The 13,268-nt window shown below is 34.5% G+C and overlaps 1 protein-coding gene across 1 annotated transcript; it reads right to left on the bottom strand.

Annotated features, from left to right (window-relative positions):
- Window positions 1–6,130: 6,130 nt before the first annotated feature.
- Window positions 6,131–12,573, bottom strand: LOC130806210 (protein ROLLING AND ERECT LEAF 2-like). The gene is made up of 4 exons (XM_057671206.1): window positions 11,277–12,573; window positions 9,939–10,114; window positions 9,381–9,604; window positions 6,131–7,199 (listed from the first exon to the last, which is right to left on the bottom strand). Exons 1-4 carry the CDS (start codon window positions 12,331–12,333, stop codon window positions 6,383–6,385), a joined length of 2,274 nt encoding a protein of 757 aa, XP_057527189.1. The 5' UTR covers window positions 12,334–12,573; the 3' UTR covers window positions 6,131–6,382.
- Window positions 12,574–13,268: the final 695 nt, after the last annotated feature.

The following is a 13,268-nucleotide window of genomic DNA, read 5'->3' as shown; positions in this document are numbered from 1 at the left end:
GATATCCATAGGACACCATATATCAGCAGAGGGAAGAGAAGAAGTGTGTGTTTGAGTACTAAAAGGAAATATATTTTCAATGAACTTGACATGTTGTGAAACATATATTTGATTCATTTTAGGATCTAAACAATATTACGCACTTTGTGATGAAGAATAGCCAACAAAAACACAAGCAATTGACTTTGGGTCTAATTTGTGACTAGTGTATGGCTTAAGCCAAGGGAAACACAAACAACCAAAAGACTTTAGTTTAGTGTAAATAGGCATTGTAGAGAATAACTTGGTGAAAGGGGATATGTTTTGCAAGACAGGAGTAGGCATGTGATTGATGAGATAAACAGCTGTAGAAAAAGCAAGAGACCAATAAAGAATAGGCATGGAAGCATGGTGTAGAAGGGAAAGACCAATCTCAAAAATATGACGATGACGTCGCTCGGAACATCCATTATGTTGTAGTGTGTGAGGAGGGGTGGTGAGCCAAGTAATACCATCTAAAGAAAGAATGTCTTCTAAAGCGAGATACTCAGTGCCATTATCTGAATATAAGTGATGTATAGACATGCCAAAATATTTTTCAACTAAAGCCCTAAAACGAATAAAAACATCCTAAGTGTCGGATTTGTGTCGAAGGGGATAAAACCAAATGTACTTAGTAAAGTGATCAACAAATATCAAATAATATTTATACCCATCAAACGACACAACAGGAGATGTCCACAAGTCTGTACATATATATTCTAAAGGTGCAGTAGATGCAATAGTGGAAATGGCAAACGACAATTTATGCATTCTATTCACATTACACGAAATACATGTACATGCTTGTTCTTTAGAAACAGAGATATCAATATTAGAACACATTTGTTTTAGAATAGAAAATGAAGGATGTCCAAATCTATGATGTAAAACATTATATGTAGGTGTAACATGATTGGTAAATGCAACCGGTGATGTAGATAGAATTTCATAGATGCCTTGTTTAAGTGGGCCTCGAAGTTGAATCTTTCCCGATAGAATATCCTTCACACAAAAGGAATTAGATGAGAATTGAACAACAACATTATTATCCGTACAAAATTGAGAAATAGAAATAATATTGCGAGAAATAGATGGAGCATGTAAAACATTGTGTAGCATAAGAGAATTAGAAGCGACATTAAGTTTAGTAAAACCTGTATGAGCAATGCTAATAGGCTTACCATCGCCCACAATTAGCTCCTCAGTGCCATCATAAGGAGTGTGTAAGGAAAGATTAGCAAGGTCATTGGTGAAATGATGAGATGCACCACTGTCGAGAAGCCACGTATTAGGATCTTGAGTAGATGCATTAGGAGCAATCTTGGTAGCATAAGCCTGAGGTAGAGTAGAAAAACGGCGAGCATCGGACTTTGTAATAGTAGAGGGAGGATGAGCAGAGGGAAATTGTTGGGTGAATTGAGAACATTGAGACAACACATGACCACGTTCTCCACACCATTGACATTTACCCAAGAACGGTTTTAACGACCCCAAATTTTGAGAGGACCGAGAGGAAGGACCCGAAAACTGCCCACGGACAGCCGATTGTGAAAGTTGTCCATTTCCAGCCGATGATGCAAACTGTGGGGAGAAATTTCTGGAATAATTTTCCGGATTCATACGAGATGGACGAGAGCGAAAATTATGTGACCGTGAATGCATAGCAAAGGCCGTGGCGGGTACCGAAACAGGACGAGAAGATTCTTCTTTTTGTAATGCAAGTTCTTTATTTATCAATTTTTCATGAAGTTCTTCAAAACTAATGGAGGAATCACGGCTATTAATTTGCTCAACAAACAAATCATACGAAGAGTCTAACCCATCAAGAACGCGATCAATAAGATCTTCATGAACAAGAGGCTTACCCATGGAGGCTAAATCATTGGCAATGGATTTGATTGAGCGCATATACTCGGTAATGGAGGACGAACCTTTGGAAATGGCTTTGAGTTGATCTTTCTTTTGCTTAATGTGTCCCCGACTAATTTTGTTAAATGTTTCCGCCAATTTATCCCATAATTCTTTGGATGTTTTAGAATGAAAAATGAGAGAAATGAGATTTGGTGAAAGAGTGCCAACAAGAGCACCAAAGATCAATTGGTCTTGGCGAAACCAAGAAGTGAACGCCGGATTTGATTTCTCGGTATTGTTTTCCGAAATCATGGCAGCCGGTTGGGGGCAAGAACCATCTATGTAACCCATGAGATCATGCCCACTGAGAATGGCTTTTATTTGAAGCTTCCAGTCTAAGTAATTCTTGGAATGTAATTTGATAACATTGGAGATGGAAAGAGTAACAAACGGTTGATTTGGGTCATTAGAATTGGGAAGAATGTGGGGAGAGGATGCGACAGCCATTGGAGAATCAGTTTCAATTACGGTTGAATGTGTTACATGATTAGAGATGAAGATGATAGATTCAATTGGAGCGCGGGAAGAAGATCAAAATTTGATACCATATAGAGAGTGGAAGAATTTAATCATGAAAGCTTCAAGTTCTTATTACTTAGAGAGGGTAATGTGTATATATACAATTACAAGGAGGGTTTGTTATATAATCCTAAAACAAACCAAATCAAGAAATAATTAAGTAATTGGGTTTACACGTAGCTTCGTGGTTAGGTTACCATTACAAATAGTGGTGGACATTGATGGGAGAGGAAGTTGAGGTTGTGAGGGGCAGGCAATGGTGGGGGTTTGGGAGAGTGGAAGCTAAGGTCATCATGGTGAAAGTCTGGAAAAGCAATCTTGCCTGATAAGGGTTTTTTTTTTTTACTTTTAAAATACATTTAAATATATTTTTTTTTTCAACTTGACCTGTTGTAAAAGATAACCGGTAACCCTGGTCTATTCCAAGCAAAGACCCATTAAAGTTTAATTATTTATGGTTAATCGATAGATGAGATTATTGTTGGAAAATCAAGAAAATGTTTGATTATTGTAGGTAAATTTTCCAAATTAATTTTAATCAATAAAACTTTGTTATAGTTTATAACTAAAAATTCAATTTCAATTAGTAAAAATCAGTTACAATGAAGAGAAATCGTTAAATCTAAACGGAGCCCAAAAAAGAATCTTTCTTAAAAATTGGTACTTCATACTTTAGTAACTTCCAAAACTTTTCTAAAAACTCTTTAATTTTTCATTTAAGACAAATTAGTGTAAAAATCAGTCCAATGCACAAATTTTTTAGCATCCACATATATAAACATATAATACTAAATTATTATTGTATAGTATTATATGATTGAATGATTGTATAATTTGATTTAATTAAATCTTTTTGAAAACTTACCTTTAATACTTAAAATCATAATTAATATAATAAAATCTTTTAATATCACACAATCACATTTTAACTTATAAAGACATTCCATTTGGCAAAACTCTATAAAATTGTCATGTGGAATTTTCAAATTTTTTATAGTATTGTGCCATAGGATTAAAAAAATTTGATATTAATAATTCAACCTTTTGCTTGTCCCTGAATAATCCCACTTTTAGATTATAATCTAATAACCTAACATTTGCTCTTAGTTTGCTATGAATAATTCAACTTTTGTTTTAGTTTGCTAACAACATACCCTATTATTACATAATATTAGCAATTTGGTATGCTATGAGCAAATATATGACAACAATCAGATTATTAAAAAAATAATTTAAAAGATAAAATTATTCGGGTGAAAGATTGAATTATTAATGTTAGTTTTTCAATAAAAAAATCTCACTTTATACTTAACTTTAAAAAAATTTCCTGTATTAAGCAGAGAATGTGCCGTACTTCACTGTTAAATTAATCAATGAAAAATGTTTTTGTGTGTTGGAAGATGTTGCTTTCATCATCATCAATCAATAGAAATATTAATTGTGATTAAAAAATCTTTTATCAATTACGGCCATTAATTTTAGGCGTCTTGGTTATAGACTTTAACTTTTTTTGTCGATTAAACACCTCTTTTAAATTTAGAGCTATTTTTGTAAGAAATTTTTTTTTATAAGACAATTTTAAATAAAAAATATATATATTTTCATAATATATATGAGATTCTCATAATATATACAAGATAAACTATTTAAGAATAATTTGTGGTCTAACTACACTTATTTAAAAGTTTTATTAAGTAATTAAGGACATGTTCATTGTAATGTAAATCTGTAGGTAGTTTTTAGTTATATAAATAATTCTAGTTGTAGCATAATTATGATTATTAGATATTTATTTATATATAAATTAATATATTCAATAAAAAATAACAATTAAGTTAAATATTAAAATATAATTTATTTAAAAAATCTTAAAACACTGTTTTTTAATCACCTTTTTCTCAAAACTCTGAATTTTTACCTGACCTAATTTCTTATTTCATATACTCCATTAAGCAGAGAAAGTTCCCTTCTTTTACCAATGCATGAAAAATATTTTTTGGGTTGGACGATGTTTCTTTGATCATCATGAGTTGAGTATTAATTAATTGAGAATTTGTGATTAAAAAATTTTTTATCCATTACGACCACTAATCAAATTTAAAGTTGACATCATTACGGTCATTTGGGTGGAGTACAGGTAATTAAGAGCTTAATTTAAGCGATTAAGGGTTTGTCCGTACTAATGTGGTTGCGTACGAGTAGTTATTAGCTATATAAATTTTTGTAAATGTTGGTTAATATAATTGTATTATTATAGTTGTTAGATATTTTTTTGCTTAAGTAATCGTGTAAATTAATATTGTTCGTTAAAACGTAAAAGTTATGATAGATAGTTGAAATATATATAATTTATTAAAAATATAGAAAATCTTAAAGCGGTACTTTTAATTTTAAAATTCTAAAGTGTATTGTTATTAAAACAACTATATGCATCAGAGTACTAACATACAAACCATTAACAGTAAGGAGCAACAGAAGTAATTTGTAACATAAATTTCTATGAAATGTAACATGTCATTTTCATGGTGATGAACCTTTTATTATTAAAAAAAAGTCTTTTGTTTACAATTTTTTATTATACCTAATACCATATCTTTAAATGGTAATACTACATTGTAATGAATTTTATGAATAAAATTAACTTATTAAAGGAATATTTTATATGGTAGCAACATATTTTCATAAAACGCCAGTGGTAGAAAATCTTTAAAAAATTCCATATAATAACATTATAATGTTGTACTTAAAGCTACAGCAATATTAATGGACTAAAAACATTTAATTGGCCGTTAAGTTGTGAAATATCTTATATGCCTTTGTCTTCTTTCCTTAAAGTTACAGTAGATTTTTTTAGTTAAAATTTGCTACCGTTTCATAAAAGTATGTTACTACCATTTAGAATATTTCTAAAATATTTCACAACTTAACGACGAATTAAACGTTTTTAGCCTATTAATACTACTGTAACTTTAACTACAACATTACAATCCTATTCTATGGAATTTATTTTTGATAATTTCTACCATTGGCATTTCATAAATGTACATTATACCATATAGAATATTCCATGATTAAAATAGAAGTATGACCATTTGACTTTTCTAGAGATTTTTCTTTGAAAAGTAACTAACTTCCCATACAATTCTCACCATTCAATAACGAAAACCAAACAAGCCATAATAGCTAATGAGTAATGAGCATCTATGGCATGATTAGGGCCATGCAACGGGTTGAGGGCCCATGGGTGGCCCAGATTTAACTCTAAAATATATGGGCACTAAACAAGTCCGATTTTACATGAATACCGGTTACCTGAGAGACGTCTTTCAAGCCCAACCCAATAAAGTTTAATGCATACTTTTACTCTATATTTTTCTTATGGACCGACCTAATTAGAGATGATCTCTCAAAGAGACCGTCTCTCACAAAAATTTGTGTAAATGAAAAGGTCGTTATATACAAAAAACATTACTAGAAGGGTCACTAATTTCCGCTCTTCATGTGCTATAAAAAGCTTACACAAAGAATAAAATGGATGAGGTAGCAATTCTGTTTTACTATAGCTAAAACACATGCTGCTGGAAAAGTGGACAGTAATGTAGCATCACAGACACAGCAACAGGATTCTTATGTTTTCGCCAAAAACGATTGATTTAATCGCTATAAAAAATTGCAACAATTTCTCGCTAATTTGAGTTATCATTTACGGGTTTTAAAGAATCAGATCTACACACTCTTTTACCCGTGTTAAAAACAATTACAAATTGGCAACGCAATTGCATTTTTGAGTCTTACTACAACTTAAGCTTAAACAAATGCAAATATCTTACAACTCACTATTATATACTTATAAGCCCATTAATAAGATCTTCCCCCCCCTATACATGATACAACACATTCAGTTCAAATTCATCAAAATAAGGTACCTATTCTACATAGCGCTTTCCTTGTTTTTGTGGCTGTGGGACGAGTGGGAAAGGGTCCTCAGATTACTGTACATATCGGAAGCAGCAATCGCGAAATCCAACAAAGCTCGGAACAACTCGGGCAATCTAGTTTTAAGACTCGTCAATGACTTTTCCCTTACATGGGTACATTCCCGTTGATAATTCTCTGTATCATCCTCGAGTTTCTTTCTTGCATTCTCCACCACGAATTCCTTCTCCACCATAAGCTCATCCTTGTGAACCCCATCTTCAAGCGATGTGGGGTCCGTATCATCTGAGGGTATTTTTTTGTGCATATACTCATTAAGCCATTTATTGTAATGGCGTTGCTTTTTCTCGAGATCCCTCCTTGATTCTTCAACTTTTAACCGCAGTCTTATTTCATCCTCTTGTTGTTGGACTATAGTATGCAAAACAGCGGCAAAGTTGAATATTGCACTCTTTGCATGCTCATCCGGGAGTTTCTCGAGTTGATCGTACCAGGCAAGGAGGAGGCCTTGAATCGGAGGGTTCTGAGCTCTCGGGGGAGACGAAACCTTCTCTTTCAAGCTGCTTTCGATGGGAATAAGGTTTAGTTTCAACCAACTACTGAGTGCTCTTGCATACTCTTTCTGATGGTTAACCATTTTTTCGAAATGTGTATTCCACTCCTGAACTATAGCCCAAAGCTGAATGGTTCTCTCGTGGTGTTGGTCGGTTGTCTCCTTGGTGGACTGTGAGATGTCGACCAATCTCAAAGCGCTAGAAATTTTAAGTTGCGTCTCGTGGTGTTCTTGCATAGTTTCCCACATTGTGGCCATCCTGAGATACACACTTAACATATGAGAAACAAAAGGTAGAATGATGCTAATGAAAGAAAAGATGCATATAGTAAAAACTAATATGGGAGTCAGGGTGGTTTTTGAGACTTGTTCTCGAGTTTCACCATAAATGTGCTCACTTGCACATATACAATTTGTTTCACTTTTCCAAAGCAACAACGAAAACTTCGTAATCCATATTGTCAAGTTCTCTCTCACATTGTTTTCCATTTGATTTATTTTGAGAAATTTCGTTCCAGCTTTCCATATTGTACAAGTAAGGAACCAAATAAGTGTCACATGATTCGTTGATTGCCTCGCGAATCGCAATCGAGAAAAACTAATTATGGTCAGTTTTAAGCTATTTTTGAACCATTTTGAGCGAATCGTGAATCCAAAAGGTGAACAGAGCACCGAATTATGTTTCACTGAACCAAATTATCATTGATAGAATATGTAAGGCCTCAAATTTGCAATCTCCTTAGATTTAGTAATCCATCATTAGTATTCCACACAAACACCAAAGATTTGCAGCATATAATCCCCACCAAACACTCCAAAGGATATTAAAACCAAAGGCTACATCAATTTCTATCTCTTTCAATCTGCAGGTATGTCTTTTTTGTTTGATTTGGATCTTCTTCGATTCATTATCGATTGACATTCTAAGCCTTTTCCAGTATTCACTATTTTTTTCTTTTTTATTTTCACTTTGCATCTTTTTTGTTGAGTTCCTCGTGCTCCTATATATTTTTAGATTGTACATCGTGAGTAAATGGTAGGGATCAGTGCTCACTGATACAAGTCACATAACTAAACTAAATGAAATTGGTACTTTCTAGATTAGCTTAAAATCTTTACTTTTTGGTTTTTACATCACACTACAGTTAACATGCTTCTTTCAATTGAACCCATCACCTATTTTGTTCCCAATGTTGAATACAAAGTCCATAACGCCAATGTCAATAAGTGACTTCCACTTACAGATTAACAAAGAGTGCTTGGGGGTTGGACATAATCACCAGTTTTCTCCCTCTTTTTTTGAACACTTCCACTCACAGATTTAACAAAGAGTGGTCACAACTGTAATAGTGTTGTCTTCCCAAAAGGTCCGTGATAACATAAAATATAGATGATTTGTGTTTTTGATCAAGTCATAAGCCACATCCATCTCACTACTACAACCCACCCACATCCTCTCCTCACACACACATATTACCAAAACATCACCATCTCCACTTCAATCTAAGGCTTAAACAACCAAAACCATCCAATAAGTGTCTTTGATCCCATCCATCGAGACCCATCCCCCATCGAGACACCTAGACAGTAGACACATCGATGACTCGATCTAAGGTTCGACCTAGACAGTAGTAGACACATCCATCGAAACCAACTTTAGTAGTTATTTATAGCAATCGTTGCGCACTCTAACCAACCTTTCTCTTTCATAAACATAAAGGGAAAAAAAATTTTCAAGGCATTGATTAGAAAACATGATCAAGCGTTAACAAATCAAACCTAGTAAAGTGCAAGGATATCGAGGGGGTGAAAAAATTTCAGAGGTTGTTTCTTATACATGGGAAGATCTACGCAAAGGTAATTTCAACAATCCTACAAGCCTCCACGGTTTTTTTATTTCTCCGTAAGTGTAACATTTCATGTCGGCATGTAATATAAAAAAACTAGGCGAAGATGAAATCTTCAAATTATGCCCATGATTTATACTGATTAGTTAGGCTAATATTATCCCAAATTGAAGGAGATGGGTGGTATAAATGTCAAAGAAACCAAAAGGACGAAATTCAAAAGAGGAATACGTAGCACTAAAAAAAGAGGAAATATGATATAAAAAAAAAACAACTCACCCGCAAATTAACGACATTTTACCAAGTCTAAGGGTAGTGTGATGCAAAAACTATTGATATAAAATTGAGCCCAAATCTCATTAAAATCTAGTCCAAGAGAGCTTTAGCCTTTAGATATAATAACTGGCAATTTGTCAAGAATAAAGCTACAAATTCCCTTACAAATAACCAATAAGAAATTGAAATTGTAAAAGTATAGCTGGCAGAGAATGCCCACAGAGCAAGAAACAAAAAAAAAGTAAGCAGCTATGTCACGTAACATTCTAACCACAAACAACAATTCAGTGAATGTCTTGTACTGATAAGAAACTTACGCATCAACAAGTGCCACAAGCTTTGGGTATAACTGTTCATCACGCAACCGGCTTATTTCAGAGACTGTTGAGTCCATAGACTGCATGTCTACAATGTACCTTGTGTGCAGATGGCTTACAGCCGCCTTTGTCTTCTCTAGGGATTCAGAGCTGGTTCCACGTTTCTTTTGTTTGTTTAACAAGGCAACTTTCCTCTGATATTCAAATTTCATAATTTCACCGGCCTGTCTCATATCATACCATGAAGCAAAAGAGTCTCGGTAAGGATTTGAAAGAAATAAGAGCACGTAAAACAAACTATGAGCACACACTAGAAACTTTGCGAATTGCCCCCAAGCATAATTATATAAATCATTTAACAATGAAAAAAGCTACATTATTGCGACACTCTTATTCATCCCATGTATCGAGAGTTGAAACCTCCAACACAACTCGACAATGGGACACTCTGAGACAAAATGGGAAACATAAAATTATGGGACACTCTGAGACAAAATGGGAAACATAAAATTAGGCTGCAATCAATAATAGGAAATGTTCACAGGACTAGAGCATTACTTTCACTTCATCATATAACTTCTTCTCCCAAGCAAGCAGCTTATCCAGTACAGTGGCATGAGTTTCATTCTCTTCAGAATCAAAATCATCATTAGGATCTTCTGCATTTGGTAGACCCTTAAAAGATCTATTCCATGTGATGACTCGCATGACTCTTGCTGAGTGATCAATATGCCCTTTAAAAGTAAATGCAATTTCAAGTTAGAAGTCATCGGTGTAGGCTCATTAGACTCAATTTTCACGCACAAATCATTATAGAGCGTTATTGCATTGATTTTCTCTTTAAGAGAAAGAAGGCCCTATTACATCATACAAGCATATTTAGAAGTTAGAACATAATAAAAGAGTTTTGTTACACATCAATAGTTCCACAACAGCTTTCATGGTCAGGGCAAAACCATGGTTTTGCAGTTGTCTCGACCTATCATTTGGTCATAATAAGCTCAAAAACCATTACAATACACTCACAGTGAGCCATATTTAGCACTATGGTTTAAACGCTTAAATTAAAATTTAGGAAGAAGAACGAGTAAAAGCATAGTCTTTAATTCAAAAGAACAAAGCTACCTAACTCTCACTAAAAAAACTACTAAAGGCAGTAAAAACTATAGGAATATAGCATTGAGCTCATGCACTTCAAAAAATTATCATTATTGAGCCAGCTACTCTAGTAAGAGACCATCTCTCGAACAAACAAACTCAAAACAAGAAGCCCATATTCTTATTTTCTCTTTAATTTGTATTAATTGGGCTATTAGCCCATATATCTAATGCGTCTCTCAGAGGGAGTCTCTCACAACAAGTGAGCTCATGCACACTATCAATTTACAGCATTCACAACAACATCAGTTACTCCCCAACAAGCATCCAACCCAAATAGAAATTAACTCCTTAATCACTTTCACATCCCACATAATATAGTCCATAATTTCCTCCCCATTCTATTAATTCCCTTGCCATACATCATAAATAAAAAATTCGCATCCTTATTCGTGAAAAAGTTATATATTGTCACTCCTCACTCATCACTGTATGGTATTCTCACGCTTATTCTAAAGCAAGCAATTTCAACCTCAATATCAAGCTCATCCAAATCTCTACTAAAATGGGTGTGTTCCGAAAGAAACGGAGTCATCAACACTCCATATAAATCATCACCAAAAACAATTCACAAGAAACAGATCACAAAACATTATTATAAAATGTATCTAAAATCAAAACAAGAACATTCAAATCACAAGCAAGAATAGCCCATATAAGTTATCAACCAAAGATTACACTAAAAATGAAATGATATTTACAAAGTTTAATTCTTTAAAGAAAAGGAAAGAAATATACCCCTATTATCAGCAAAATTAGAGTGGTAATGCAATCTAGTAGCCTCAAGCATCTTAGATACTTGATGAGCACTTTCCGAAGCTTTAAGAAAACAATCATCCAAATCACTAAAAATCTGAATCAAATTAACATTCTTTCTCCTCCCTTCACTTACACTTCCTCCTTGCCCCATAACTTGTTTCCCCTTCTTCATCACCCTCCCTCCACCACCACCCATTGCCGACGGCAATGGCGGCTTCTCCGGCATCACCATCTCCTCCACCACCTCAACTGAAGGCGGCAGCGTAGTCGTAACCGAAGCATGACTGCCTGAACTTCTCATTGCTCTTTGACGGTAAACTGTTTGTTGTTCATAAACCCCTTCGTCACTCAAACTCACATTAGGCATTTCATGACTAAAAAAGTAATCCCAAGTTTGATCTTGCATCGGATACGACGGAAATGGCGGCGTTCTACTCTCCCTCTCCTCAGGAGGCAGCGACGGAGGTGGGCCCACCACATTGTTATTCAAATTACTCTCAGTTTTTGTATTGACAGTACTAGTCTCGATTCTTCCACCAACACTCCCACCTTTATTACCCTCCCTCCGCCTCCTCCTCCCCCTCAAATCATCATCATCATCCCCCTCTTCTTCTTCCTCCTCCTCAATCGTACCCTCCTCCATGGGTTTCAACCCAGGTTTCGAAACCGCAAATTCCGGCATCGAAACAGCGCGTTGTAAAGGTACATGTATATCATCAGGAGGTGGAGGAGGAGGTAAAGTTTCCCCAATAGGAGGAAGATGAGGTTGAGCTGTACTTGAAGTGGGTCCTACACTCAACCCAGAAGCGGGTCCCACACCCACATGAGAAGATGAACTAGAGAGTGGGTTAATAATAACCTCACCTTGAGCAAAATCACTCAAAGCAGCACCAGCATTTTTAAGGTAAACAGCATAAGAAGAATGAGCAGCAGCAAAAGCATTTCGAGCAGTAACAGCTGTTTTCATGAAAGCTTTGCGTTCTTTACAGCGTGATACTGCTTCTTCATTCTCGATCTTCGATTGAGAACAACCCATTTTGGGGGAATTATTGGAATGATTTTGGGTAATTTTTTACGGGTATTAAAGATGGAAAAAGATCGAAAAGTGGAAGGAATATTAAGAGCTGGATTGGGATTGTAGAAAAAAGTATAAGCGGTGGAGATTCGGAGGTTTGAATTGAACAGAGAAGAAAGAAAGGGAGAAAGAGAGAGGAAGAGGAGAAGGAGTCTACAAGATTGAACGAAGTGTGACAGAGACGTTTGTTTCCGTTCTGAAACTAATTTCCTTTTTATGTATTTTTTACTTTTTGCCCTTTTTACATTTCTTTTTTCTCTTTTTTTATTTGTCGCCTTCTATTGTCGCTCTGTGTTTTTTTTTTTCTTTGGGAATATTGTAAAAAAAAAATAAATTACTTTTTGCTCAATTTGCTAAAAATAACATTAAAAAATAAATTTAATTTTTGGGAGTGTTTGATAAAAAGCTGATAGCTGATTATAGTGACTAATTTATTGAGCTGATTTTAAACCCGCTGTTAGAAGTAACTTGTTAATTTTTTATGTTAATCTTCATATGTTATGTACTTTTTGATTTTGTTAGGAGTCTAGTTTACAACAACATTAGCTTTGTGTTTTTATTCATCTATCATCATCATATCCGATGTATATCGTTCATAGAAGATTAGGTCTGTGAAGTGTGACTCGTATCAAAGAGATAAGGAGGTTTGCGGCAGTGGCGGATCTAGAAAAAAAAAAAAAAAAAGTGATGTCAATAATAAAAAAAAATTACAATCACCATTGAATAAATTAAGGCAAATGTCCACGTCGCGTTTTCATATTTTTGAAGCGACACATAATGTTATCATTTGACAAACTATGAAAAAAAAAAATCACACTCAAAATAAGTTACAATAGCATCACTCAAATGTCTTTGGGAAAGACTTCGACATTCACTGCTGTCTGCTGGGCTTTTAC

This window comes from Amaranthus tricolor, chromosome 2 (genome assembly GCF_026212465.1).
Source record: "Amaranthus tricolor cultivar Red isolate AtriRed21 chromosome 2, ASM2621246v1, whole genome shotgun sequence".
Lineage (NCBI taxonomy): Eukaryota > Viridiplantae > Streptophyta > Magnoliopsida > Caryophyllales > Amaranthaceae > Amaranthus > Amaranthus tricolor.
The sequence above is the reverse complement of the archived record's forward strand: the minus strand, read 5'-3'. Positions and strand labels throughout refer to the sequence as shown.

What these genes read in the sequence shown, in the direction of transcription:
- LOC130806210 (XM_057671206.1), bottom strand. Translation starts at nt 12,333, where the DNA reads ATGGGTTGTTCTCAATCGAAGATCGAGAATGAAGAAGCAGTATCACGC. An exon ending in TAATTTTGCTGATAATAGGG is followed by an intron (nt 10,115 to 11,276) that starts GTATATTTCTTT and finishes TTACTTTTAAAG; the next exon opens with GGCATATTGATCACTCAGCA. An exon ending in AGTTATATGATGAAGTGAAA is followed by an intron (nt 9,605 to 9,938) that starts GTAATGCTCTAG and finishes GATATGAGACAG; the next exon opens with GCCGGTGAAATTATGAAATT.